Source organism: Symphalangus syndactylus, chromosome 8 (assembly GCF_028878055.3).
Source record: "Symphalangus syndactylus isolate Jambi chromosome 8, NHGRI_mSymSyn1-v2.1_pri, whole genome shotgun sequence".
Classification (NCBI taxonomy): Eukaryota; Metazoa; Chordata; class Mammalia; order Primates; family Hylobatidae; genus Symphalangus; species Symphalangus syndactylus.
The window spans coordinates 22773198-22787235 of record NC_072430.2 but is presented as its reverse complement, the minus strand read 5'-3'; the positions used below and the strand labels follow the sequence as shown (position 1 = coordinate 22787235).

Sequence of the window (14038 nt, the reverse complement as noted above, 5' to 3'; positions counted from 1 at the left end):
GTCATTAAACTTTGGCTCTTCAGTTAATTGTAAAGCCTAACTCTTAAGTATATAAAAATCTTATGAGATCTTAGAATTTTGATAGCATCATTTAGAGCACATTTAGGAATGACTTTTTCACCAATAGAACCTATTTGAAAGAACAATGACAGAATAAAGTAAGCATAGCTCTTTAAATCTGAATATTTTATACTTATGTATTATTTGGTATGTGATAATAGAAGCTCAGGCTTATTAACTACTTCTATGTAGTAAGTATACACTTATTAACCATTTATTGAATAATTATATCATTAGAGAAGTTCAGCTTGGGATGTGGAATAATGCCATAACTCTTGGCATTTTGAACACATAGTTCTTAGCTTACTGTATCAATGTGAGATAGACTGTTTAATAATGAACTCATAACAATATATTATGAGTTTCTAGCTCCTTGAGATAGTTAATGAAGTGGAACCATTCCATTGATTAAAAATATTTTGAATTTACTTTGCTGTCTTTCAGATTCAATTTTTAAGCTCCTTCCCTGCAGAGACACATACACACATGCATGTGTCTTTTCTGCCAGCAATTTTAGAACATTTACTATAAGAAAATAGCAGATGTATAAATAGCCATAATGTTACTATCAGTGACTTTTTAGTGGCCTTTAATATGATACATGCTGCAGCAATTAATGCAGATATAGTTCCTGCATATGTAAGTTATACTTTTGAAATTAAAATATTACTGGTATTAACATGAGGTAAAATAATGTGATCTGTTAGATTCCTAACAGATACTCTTTTCATGTTCCTTTTATTTATAAACGATCTGTAACCATTTATTTAAGTATTTGGCTCCAATTATATTTTTATTGTACTTTGATTTTCCCTTTTTAAATTTTGTTTTCAGTTGAAATGTTGAGCATAGGTTTTTATATTTGTTTTAGGAATTTTCACCCCAGATCAGCACTTGAGATTTTTGGAATTTTATAAGAAACTTTGTACATTGGGTTTGCAACAAGAAAATGGACACAATGAAAACCAGATTCCACCCCAAATCCTAGAGCAGGAGAAGAAATATATTTCAGTACGGAAGAACTGTGCTTATAACTTTCCGGTAATAAATATGTATTTATATTTACTGAAGATTTTTATTATAACTTTAAAATATGTGCATAGATGGCATGCAAAATATTGCCACTTTTGACACTTGCTGCTTAGCATTATGTCTAGCATACATAGTACGTGCAGAGTAAATATTTGTGAAATTTATATCTCTGTATAAATCAGAATGATAGACACATATCTGGATCTTCCAAATATGATTTCTAATTAAATTACAATTAAGAGAACATGATTTCAATTTAAGTGAAACGATTATAGTATTAGGTATTGATGCATGTTTTTCTTTCCTTCCCACTCATCTCCTCCCTTCCACCTCCACCAGGCCATGATTGTTTTTGTTGATCCTAAAAACTTCCACATGGAACTCTATTCTACATTCTTCTGCCTTTGCCATGACCCTGAAGTACCGGTCAGATACACTATTGCTATTTGCTTTTATGAGGTAAGTCTGAAGACTTGATATCACTTTACATTTGTTGTTAATTCTACCTATGTATACTAGATGATTTTGTGCTTATAGATTATAAGATATAGACTGGATATCTCTTTCACGTTCTAGTCTTAAATCTTGTTTAAAAATTTCCATAATTTTCTTCTTTTTTAGTATGTTTACAGAATCCATTTCTATAAATACATTGTATTTGTGTATTCTTTTATTAACCCATTCATTCAGCATATCTATACCAAGTGTTTAAACCAGACATTGTGGTAGATATGGGTGATGCAGATTTTAAAGAAAAATCAGTTTTTATATGCTTTATAATATTTACAGTTAACTTTGCACCTAAACTTAAGCACTTGAGAACCAATAGAAAATTGAGACACATTAATTATTTTTACTACAAATGAATGGTGTTTCGTGAGCATAGTTTTTAGATTCTGCTATTATGACTATAAAGTAAGAGCAAAAGTAAATTGAAACTTTTATGATGAATTTAACTTTTTAACCCTTGAAGTTGAAATTTGGGGCATGTTTCTTGAATGACAGCAAGAAATGCAAGTATGCCATGGTTGCAATAAATATGGATAAGCTATAACTTTCAGCTTCAAAACTGACACATAAAAACCTCTGGATAAGTGGTACAAGTTCTTATTCTCAGTGAGAATATTTCACCCTCTTCCTTGCACTGTTCCTATGTCAGAGCACTTTGATTATCTGCAAGTGTGCAGGATATCCATCCATAACATCATTATTAATGTTGCTTAGATTCTTTTTTGGCTATTGGGTGATAGTTTTGCTTTTTTAAAAGAACACTTTTTCTGATATGAAAATATGTATGCATTATACAAAATCCTGGACATCTTCCCTTTAAATTAAAGTATAATTAGTTAAAATAATTTCAGTGCTGCACAATTATATCATCTTTGTAAAACACACCTGTAGAACTCTGCTTTCCGAGGAGCAGGGATAGGGCAGAAAGCACTGGCCAGCTGAGCAGAATATTCACCTCCAAGATGCATTAAATGGTCGTTTAGGCTTGGTTACCATGTCCACATGTCCTTGTTAGATCAGTGATCTCGAGAGAGGGTTGTACAAGATTGGAGTCTGAGAATGCAGTATTTATGCAATTTTAGACTTTCTATTTGTTTCTCATCACTTTAATATTTAATTTTATTTATGTTTATAGTGGACGTAACATAGCACCATGTAATTAAACATATGGAACTGTACATGTGTATACAAATATGTTTCACTGGTGGAAATGAGTTTGATAATCATTGATCTATATTTGTTGGGTGGCTAGTTTCCATATTCTCCCACAATCATACCACGTAGGTAGGGTAAGAATGATGTGCCTCTCCATAAAATGAAGGGCTATTGTAAGTTTTTTTTTTTTTTTTAAGTAATGAAAATCCACTGGTGGATTTAAATTTTTCTAACAGTGTTAATGCTAGACTCTGATAATTGCTTTTATATTCTTTGTTCTCATTTTTCAGAATAATAATACTTTGGAAATATTTTCGACAAGTCAAAAACAACCCTGTTAGAGCAAAGAATTTTAGAACACTTTTTTAATTTTTTAATTTTAATTTTTATTATTATTATACTTTTTTTAGGGTACATGTGCACAATGTGCAGGTTTGTTACATATGTATACTGTGCCATGTTGGTGTGCTGCACCCATTAACTCATCATTTAGCATTAGGTATATCTCCTAATGCTATCCCTCCCCACTCCCCCCACCCCACAACAGTCCCCGGAGTGTGATGTTCCCCTTCCTGTGTCCATGTATTCTCATTGTTCAATTCCCACCTATGAGTGAGAACATGCGGTGTTTGGTTTCTTGTCCTTGCGATAATTTGCTGAGAATGATGAGACCATTTTTTTTTTTTTCAAATAAAACTTTATTCAAGCTCATGTGTTTTAAAAAGAATAAGGTGAAGTAGAAACTGGTAAATTCACCATTGTTGGCTCCGAGTTTATCTGGAGGAGACAAAAAAACTACTGTCCACAAGGGGAACTCTATTATTCTGGACTCTCCCAACTCCTCTCATGCTGGTTAAAGTCTTTGATGGGGAAAAGGAAAGTTGGTTTGCTTTCTTAGGAGTTAAAACTACCCCAATATCACTGTAGGCCTTCAGTAGAAGTTACCCTCTGGGAAGTTCTGAACTGGTGTGAATACTTGTATGCCTAGAATATCCTTTAAGACCCTGTTGGCGCCTCTAAGACTTTAAAATGTGAACTAGAGGCCCCTGTGGGCTTGTTATTGCTGTTGATGTGAAAGTTATGACTCTGGTAAATCCCATTCTTTTGTATTTCCTCACCCCATGTGTGTCTACACATTCCAGCATGTCATGAGGCAGACTAGAAAGCTGGTTATTTGTGCCACTAAGTTTTATAGAATCTAATTTTATATTTGTGTTATAACATGGCTTTATTTTAGAAGAAATATGCAACAACGATGTATTTTTAAAAATTATTACTGTAACCTGTATCTGTCTTGTAGTCTCAAATCTGAGAGACTTTATTGCTATATTTTAGGTGTCTAAGCTTCTGAATTCTGGAGTATATTTAATACATAAAGAACTAATAACATTATTACAAGATGAATCACTTGAGGTAATATTTTCTTACTCTTTGATTTTTAATTCTTTTATGTTTGGTCCAAATATACCAATGCCTTTTCTCCCCTACTTCTTGGAATTGTGTCTACTCTTTCAGCTGACTAGCCCCAGAAGCTTCAGATTGTTGTACCACTATATCATAAACAGGATATTGGGAAGATAGTTTGAAAAATTAGATTTTAAAATATATTCAGTTCTAAAACTTAGTATATGTATATTTGTTTATTAAGAAAAATTTAGGAAGTGCCGAAAAACAGACAAAAGAATGCCTTTAATTTCAATTACTGTTACTATTTGTTTTCTTTTTCTTTTTTATATGAATATTCTTTTCTATATAAAGGTTTTTATTTTACTCAATTGTAATCATATATCACATTTTATAACTTTTTTCTCTTGCCATTGTGTAGTATTTTACCACTTAATATGTACTTATGAAAACTTTGAAATACTTTATTTTGATGCTATATTTAGATATTCCTTTCACCTAAATGACTGTTAGTTTGCCAAAGCGCAGCTCATGAATATTTTGATATCACTGAGAATATTATCCAATTTAAACAACCTGTCAAAAGTTTGGAGGCAGTTTTTGAACATGTTAGTTTTGTAGAAGTAGCTGTCTCAGATTTAGACTATTTGAACAATGTCAAGAGGCAGGTACACTAATCTCTTTTCGAAGGTTGTCCAAGGCAGTTGATCATGTTTCTAAGACTTTTCAGCAAGAAGATGGCAGAGTAAGAAAATAGAAATCCCCAAAATGTTGTTTGGGAAAAAAAAAAACCCACTATTACTGTATAGAAATTGACATGTAGAATTAATCTAGAAAAAACATAGTAATCACTATAACAGTAATCAATATCTCTGTTAAAAGGTACTAGATGCTCTTATAGATCATCTTCCAGAAATCTTGGAACTTATGTCTACTGGTGGAGAAAGCAGTGTGCAAGAAAATAAGGTAAACTTCATCTTTCAGAAACATTTTGAGCTGTGTAAATATTATCCTACTCTACAGGGTGTTGTGAGGCATAAATGAAAGAATGTTTGGAAAATATGTAAAATAGTGCATGCCACATAGCAGGTGGTCGGTAAAAGCCTATTAGAGTTTGAACAGCTTGAATTTCTTCTATCTTTCTTACATTAATAATTTTAAATTACCATCACTGTTGTATTGTCTTTGGAGTTTATATTCATATTTTCATTTTTCATTAGCATTAATGATTATTCCAAGAATATCAAATAGGACAAAATGGTAGAAATTTATTCTTTATTATTATTTTTTAAGCCTCTGTGTAACCTAAGAAAAGGGTAGGATTTAGGAGGTCAAAGCTTGTTGACAGTAATAATATGTAATACATTTTACTGTAGTTGGAAGAGTTGCTATGATAATCTGACAGGAAGAAGAATGAGTTGTAGTTTTTATTTCAAAATTTGGTTTCCAGGAATCATACTTTTTACTTAATGATTTCTTTTAAAAGTGTTTGATTTAACCAGATAATTATCTCCTTGTGACAACTAAGATGTCTCCTAAACTCTGAAATTAGAAGTATTCCTGTCACCAATGTGTTATAAGACTGAGTAATTTTACTGAGTGCTGCAATTTATTTATAATTGATTTTTTTGATGCGTTTCATTTTTCAGTTATCTTCTCTGCCTGACTTGATTCCAGCACTCACAGCTGCTGAACAGCGAGCTGCAGCCTCTTTAAAATGGAGAACTCACGAGAAGCTACTTCAGAAATATGCCTGCCTGCCACATGTCATATCAAGTGATCAGATTTATTACCGTTTCTTACAAAGAATGTTCACAATCATGATGACAAATGTGAGCTCAGTACCTTTCATCTTATTCTTTTGAACTCATGGTTGGTTCTGGAATTACCAAAACTCTTCATATTTTCAAAATAGTAGAACAAACTCAGTTCATTCCATTCTACCTAGGAGGATGTCAGCTTCCTAGGTCCAGAGGAGGGGACTCAGGTTTCCCTTTGCTTCCCCACTAGGTCTCCCTCTGAGAATCTTCTCTCTAACTGGAGAGAGGAATAACTAGGTGGCACTTTCACCTACCCTTTGTTTATATACTGCCAAGAACAGGGTAGACTCACTTCAAACTTGAAATAGTTCTTCTTAAGAGGAAGGTTGACAGGACTCAGTGACCTTGACTGCAAAGGACCTTCTGTTCTGACGTGCACCTCTGATGCATCCACAACCTTAGTGTCTGACCCCAGCTATGCTGTTTTGCCAAGGCACCCCTTAAGCTTCCTACTATAAGTTTGGTTACTTTTATAGTGTGGCAGTGGAATAGAGAAAGCTTATACAAATACATGGATGCCCTACTATTGATAACCTTATAATTAGTGTTAAAAGAAAAAGACTCCTCCCTCAAAACAAGGTGGCACTCAAGCCTCCCCACAAAGTTAGTTGTCTACTTTTTTCACAGAAATTTCCAAGGGGATTATTTAACTCATAATTTGCTGTACATTTAACATGACATCCTACTGCAATTTTTTGAAATATAGAAACCTTCCATGGCTCTGTGATCTGGGCACAGAAGGCTTGGGACAAGCCCAACTGGTCAGGCCTGCCTCTGGGGCAGACGCTGAGTTGGGGTAGTGCAAGCTGGGTGGGCCCCACACTCATCTGCTGGGCTGAAAACCCTGGGCTGCATGTGCCTACCTGGTTGTATACCAGTTGTACCACTGCCCTGCCCAGGGATCTCCCACCTTTGACCCACTGCACTGCCAGACTACCAGCAGACATACCTTGCAACCTGTTCTGAGCTGGAATCAATCCTACTGAAACTATTCAAAAAATTGAGGAGGAAGTGTTCCTGTTTAACTCATTGTACAGTGCCACCATCACCCTGATACCAAAATCTGGCAAAGACACAACAAAAAAAGAAAACTACAAGTCAGTATTCCCGACGAACGTCGACATAAAAATCCTCAAGAAAATACTAGCAAACCAAATCCAGTAGCACATCAAAAAGTTAATTCACCACAATCAAGTGGGCTTCATTCCTGCAATGTGAGGTTAGTTCAACATAAGCAAATCAATAAATGTTATTTGCCACATAAACAGGATTAAAAGCAAAAATTACATGATCATCTCAATAGATGCAGAAAAGGCTTTTGATAAAGTCCAGTGTCTCTTTGTGTTAAAAACCCTCAGCAAACTAGTCATTGAAGGAACATACCTCAAAATAATAAGAGCTGTCTATGACAAACCCACTGCCAACATCATACTGATTGGGCAAAAGCTGGAAGCCATCCCCTTGAGAATTGGAACAAGACAAGGATGCCCACTCATACCACTCCTATTAAACATAGTACTAGGAGTCCTAGGCATAGCAATCAGGCAAAAGAAAGAAATTAAAGGCATCCAGATAGGAAAAGAGGAAGTCAAATGATCTCTCTTTGCTGATGATATGATTCTATACCTAGAAAACCCTAAGGATCTTGTCAGAAGGCTCCTAGACCTGATAAACCACTGCAGTAAAGTTTCAGGTTACAAAACCAGTATACAAAAATCAGTAGTGTTTCTATACACCAATAATGTTCAAGCTGAGAGCCAAATCAAGAATGCAATCCCAATTATAATAGCCACAAAAAAAAAACATCTAGTAACACATCTAACCAAGGAGACGAAAGAGCTCTACAAGGGGAACTATAAAACACTGCTGAAAGAAATCATAGATGACATAAACAAATGGAAAAACATTCTGTGCTCATGGATTAGAAGAATTAATATTGTTAAAATGGCCATATTGCCCAAAGCAATCTACAGATTCAACACATTCCTATCAAACTACCAATGTCATTTTTCACAGAATTAAAAAAATTATTCTAAAATTATTCTTAAATAGCAAACGCAGTCTTCAGCAGCTATTTCAGCCCTCTGATTACCCAGTTTCCTATCAGCCTTTTACCTGTTAGTTTTAGAATCCATTGATGATCCTTGCTTGAACTGGTGATTTCATTATAACTTGCAAAATAATTTTAAAATTCCATCATTTATGCATTTTTGATGGTGGCATTCTGTGAAGAAGTGCATTGCTTTGTTCTCATTGGTTATTTGATTACCTTGAGCTACATTTACTAATGTAAAGACAGGATGAATTCTTAATTTTTTCCCTTGAATTATCAATTTTCAGAACTAGGAGGTGGCGTAGTAGCTATTTTTAATGGTGACAAATGCACTTTGTTTTTAATGTTGACTCTCTTTTAGATAAAATAATGTTATTGCAGTTATTATTTTTTATGTACAAATTGTTACAACTTCTTTAAGCTGGCTCTTATGTGCTTTTGACTTGATTACATTTATCTTTGACTTCTGGCCCAAAAGAATACCTTATGCCATAAACTACAATATATATTTTATATGAGATACAAAATATATATATTTTCATATGACTATATGTATTTGAAATTCTATCAGTATACATAAAATGAAAGAAAAGAATAATATGCTTTTATTTAGTTCACCATTTATCAAAAATTCATTTTCCTTAAGTCTAGTCATATTTCTGCTTATGTATATTTTTTAAATTTTCTTTTCTAAATCATAGGAAATACCCTCTTTTTACATTCAACACATTAAAAACCCCACTCAAATTGTACCCGATAGAATGTGAATAGCTCGTATAAAATATGAGAGGAGGTAGCAGGCAACACTGTCTCAGCAATGTAAAGTTTCATTCTATTTGAATTTCCAGGATCCCCACTATAATATTTGGGATCTTTAGTAATTCAACATTATATTTGTATGTAAATCATGATAATGAACATGAATTTATACTGGACACAATATGTCTGGTTGAGAGATTTTTCTCTAATGTATGGTTTGAACCCAAACCCAGGAAAGATAAATGGCCATATTTATTTAGAATTAAGGTTCTGCCTAGGGGTGTGACAGAAATCGAAAGGACAAAGGGACTGGAAATACTGGTAAGAATGATTGACATTGTGTCCTTTGGATTCTAAATGTCATCTGTATCATGAAGAGCTAGAATTAAGCCAGAAGGATTGAAGGGTATACCTGATCACAGGATCTCTAAATTAATATTTCAGTAGTGGCATATTTTTGGTGATGTACCTGACACATGGCATGTTATAGCAAATGTTTGTCAGATGAATGAATGACAAAGTCCAGGGAACAGCTAAAAGAATAGGTGGCAGGGGTGTATTTGATCATGTAAGATGAGACGGCAAGGAAATGAGGGTCAAATCTGGAGGATTTGGACATGACTATGCCAAATTAACTTTGTAATATAATTATTGGTTGATTTGCCTGAGTGATTAACATTAAATTATGAAGATACTTCCAGAAGGTTGTAAGTTCAATGAGTTGAGAGGCAGTGAACACTTTATTTTAGTCAATAACTTAAAATTGATTTGGTGGGGCCAAATTGTCTAGACCAGAATTAGCCTAGTGTAACTGTCTTTCTTACTTATTTCTTCAAGAATGTTTTACCTGTCCAAAAGGCGGCTTCACGAACTCTATGCATTTTTCTGCGTTATAATCGTAAACAAGAACAGAGACATGAGGTCATTCAAAAATTAATTGAACGTAAGTAATCATTGTCTACTATTTTGAAAAAGGAAAGTAAAACTAGTTGGCTTTAGTTATGTCTGACTTATTTATCATTTTGCTGTAAATAATTGGGTTTTATAAGTTGATTTTTATTGTTTAGAAATCCTTATGGCAAGATTAGATCTGTGATGAATGAAAGTAATAATTACTCTGTTTTCTTTTGTGAATGTCTGCACTTTAGAAATTAAAATATGTTTACTTATATTGAAAGCCCAGTTTCTACCCTGATGGAATAACATTTGGAACTAAAATATAAATAGAATATCCATGCATCTAATCATTTATGATCCTATTTCAATGTTCACATAATTAATAGAATCTGGGATTTTTCTTTGAATAGAGTTGCTAGTATATTTGAATATTAATTTGATGAGCCTACTTGGTTTATAATGTCTTATGAAACTAAGTCAGTTTACAAATGCAAATTTATTTTAATTTGGTAAGAGCTAAAATCAAGGCAAAAACATTTGGTTTGTAGTATTGATTCTAGAAATAGTTGCACACACCTATATATACTTAGTGAGTTTGTTAATTATTGTATATTTGCTTTGCCCATAATGTCTTAATATTTTTACTAAACTATATTACCCAGCATAGGCAGGTAATGGGATTTTCTAGTTATTGGAGTTTACCAGTTTAAGTGTGTATCACTACTTTTCAAAAAATTAGAGTACTTTTATAAAATTCCATTTAAGAAAAAACAAGCTCAGTATAGTTTAATCTTTCCTTTTATAGTCTTATTTTAATTCAGTTTTCATTTTTCAGTGGTAAGAACTCATGTTTAGAATGTTTTATTTTGAAAGAAGATTCAGTTTGTTTTTATTTTTGAACATTTATGTAAAAAGTAGAAAATTAACCTTTTTAATATTGACCTGAATTATTGTCAGTAATGCTGTTTATATATGACTGTATCTACTTTAGGCATTTTTAAGGAAATAAAGGGAAGAAAACAGTTAATTTGATTATTAAAATACTTACAAGTTATACAGACCTGTGTTTGAATTCTAGCTCTGCACCTGCCAGCTGTGTGACTTTAAACTCACTAAATCTTAGTATCCTTATCTTTTAGGAGGAAGAAGTATGTGCATCCTTTGGGCTGCTTTTCAGGACTAAATAAGATAATATGTGTAAAATACTTAGCACATAGTGGGTGATAAAAAGTAGTAAATACAGTCATTCCATAGTTAATAAATGCTTATGAAATTGAATGAAATGTTTGACAAAACTTTTTTATGGTTTTTGAGGTGTCAATTTGGGGATTTACAAACCTGAGGTATATAATAATGATATTTTTCCTCTTATCTCTTGTATTTGCTAGCCAAATTGTGGGTATGAAGAAACTTGTTATGCATTTTGTGTGTCTAACTTTGTCACATTAATTTCATGTAGGAAAAATTAAGATAATTTTTGTTGTTTTTTCTAGAATTGGGCCAAGGAAAAAGTTACTGGAATAGACTTCGATTTTTGGATACCTGTGAATTTATTATAGAGATATTTTCAAAATCATTTTTCTGTAAATATTTCTTTCTACCTGCTATTGAACTGACACATGATCCAGTAGCAAATGTGAGGTATGTTATCAATGAAGGAAAATATTTGAAATTGTATTTATTTTTGTCTACTATAGTGAACATATGCAAAATCTTTTCCTTAGCCAATTAAAAACTTAAGTCAAGAATTTACACGTGCTTTGAAATTCTTAGTATTCATAATTGATGGGTATCAGTAAGACTTGGAAGCATGCTCTTTCAACACTGTCTCAGATCTTTTGTCTTTACTGGGTTGAGAGCAGTAAGTCAAACCCAGATTGATAAGCTTCTTCGGCCATTTGGATATACACATTGAAATGATTAGAAGGTTGAGTAGATATTATTAATTTATCTACCATTAAAACTAAAGAAAAGACGGTCAGTAGCCTTATCACTTCCAAGTTGTTTGGTGAGCATCAAAGAAGTAGAACTGCTTCAAAGTCTTCATCTTGTCTTCTATGTTTAGCTGCCTTATATTATTGAAATCCAATAAAATGTTAATTGCATTTGATTAACTGTTAAGTTGGAAGGAACAGACCTGAAAATGGCTTGCCTGGAAATGGAAAAAAATAATAAATATGTTTTGTCCTTTTTCTCTCCAAATGAGCATATCACTTCCTTTTTTTATTGTGGTAAAATATGTATAATATAAAATTTACTATTTTAACCATTTATAAGTGTATAGTTCAGTGGCATTAAAGTACATGCACATTATTAAGAGCTATTTTTGTACATTTGATAATGGAATGAAAAGAATTTTAAACCTTCAGCCATTAGATTTCTGTGTTCTAAGTCCTGTTTCTCTATTTTGAACTTGAACTCAGATCTGCAGGAAAGAGAGACATCAGAGACAGTTGGCCAAAGGCTTTCCTGAACAAACTCTAGAACTCCCTGCTGAATGTTCATACATTGGGGCACTTAGTCTTATGCATCTGAAAGATGCATATGTACCACTTTAATAAACAACTGATGTGAATTTTAGGCAATATGTAAAACATCAAAACTTTTTAATCGGAAGAGTTGGTGAGATAATAAGCTAACTGAGATTAATAGTCTTGGTGTTGAGATATATATGAAGATGAATTGTCAAAAGATATTGAAAGCCTGGCAGAGACACAACCAAAAAAGAGAATTTCAGACCAATATCCTTGATGAACATTGATGCAAAAATCCTCAATAAAATACTGGCAAACCGAATCCAGCAGCACATCAAAAAGCTTATCCACCATGATCAAGTGGGCTTCATCCCTGGGATGCAAGGCTGGTTCAACATACGCAAATCAATAAATGTAATCCAGCATATAAACAGAACCAAAGACAAAAACCACATGATTATCTCAATAGATGCAGAAAAGGCCTTAGACAAAATTCAACAACGCTTCATGCTAAAAACTCTCAATAAATTAGGTATTGATGGGACGTATCTCAAAATAATAAGAGCTATCTACGACAAACCCACAGCCAATATCATACTGAATGGGCAAAAACTGGAAGCATTCCCTTTGAAAACTGGCACAAGACAGGGATGCCCTCTCTCACCGCTCCTATTCAACATAGTGCTGGAAAGTTCTGGCCAGAGCAATCAGGCAGGAGAAGGAAATAAAGGGTATTCAGTTAGGAAAAGAGGAAGTCAAATTGTCTCTGTTTGCAGATGACATGATTGTATATCTAGAAAACCCCATTGTCTCAGCCCAAAATCTCCTTAAGCTGATTAGCAACTTCAGCAAAGTCTCAGGATACAAAATTAATGTACAAAAATCACAAGCATTCTTGTACACCAATAACAGACAAACAGAGAGCCAAATCATGAGTGAACTCCCATTCACAATTGCTTCAAAGAGAATAAAATACTTAGGAATCCAACTTTCAAGGGATGTGAAGGACCTCTTCAAGGAGAACTACAAACCACTGCTCAATGAAATAAAAGAGGATACAAACAAATGGAAGAACATTCCATGCTCATGGGTTGGAAGAATCAATATCGTGAAAATGGCCATACTGCCCAAGGTAATTTATAGATTCAATGCCATCCCCATCAAGCTACCAATGACTTTCTTCACAGGATTGGAAAAAACTACTTTAAAGTTCATATGGAACCAAAAAAGAGCCCGCATCGCCAAGTCAATCCTAAGCCAAAAGAACAAAACTGGAGGCATCACGCTACCTGACTTTAAACTATACTACAAGGCTACAGTAACCAAAACAGCATGGTACTGGTACCACAACAGAGACATAGATCAATGGAACAGAACAGAGCCCTCAGAAATGATGCCGCATAGCTACAACTATCTGATCTTTGACAAACCTGACAAAAACAAGAAATGGGGAAAGGATTCCCTATTTAATAAATGGTGCTGGGAAAACTGGCTAGCCATATGTAGAAAGCTGCAACTGGATCCCTTCCTTACACCTTATACAAAAATTAATTCAAGATGGATTAAAGACTTATATGTTAGACCTAAAACCATTAAAATCCTACAAGAAAACCTACGCAATACCATTCAGGACATAGGCGTGGGCAAGGACTTCATGTCTAAAACACCAAAAGCAATGGCAATAAAAGCGAAAATCGACAAATGGGATCTCATTAAACTAAAGAGCTTCTGCACAGCAAAAGAAACTCTCATCAGAGTGAACAGGCAACCTACAGAATGGGAGAAAATTTTTGCAACCTACTCGTCTGACAAAGGGCTAATATCCAGAATCTACAATGAACTCAAACAAATTTACAAGAAAAAAACAAACAACC

At 33.6% G+C, this 14038-nt stretch overlaps 1 protein-coding gene across 3 annotated transcripts in view; it reads left to right on the top strand.

Annotated features, from left to right (window-relative positions):
- PPP4R4 (protein phosphatase 4 regulatory subunit 4) overlaps nt 1-14038 on the top strand; it is a 125958-nt gene that overhangs the window by 76684 nt on the left and 35236 nt on the right. For all 3 annotated transcript variants that reach the window (XM_055288294.2, XM_055288291.2, XM_055288293.2), the window contains 7 exons: nt 932-1101; nt 1432-1551; nt 4093-4170; nt 5044-5127; nt 5811-5993; nt 9631-9736; nt 11184-11331. In XM_055288294.2, the coding sequence (XP_055144269.1) occupies nt 932-1101; nt 1432-1551; nt 4093-4170; nt 5044-5127; nt 5811-5993; nt 9631-9736; nt 11184-11331 (889 nt within the window). The remainder of the gene's footprint in view (nt 1-931; nt 1102-1431; nt 1552-4092; nt 4171-5043; nt 5128-5810; nt 5994-9630; nt 9737-11183; nt 11332-14038) is intronic.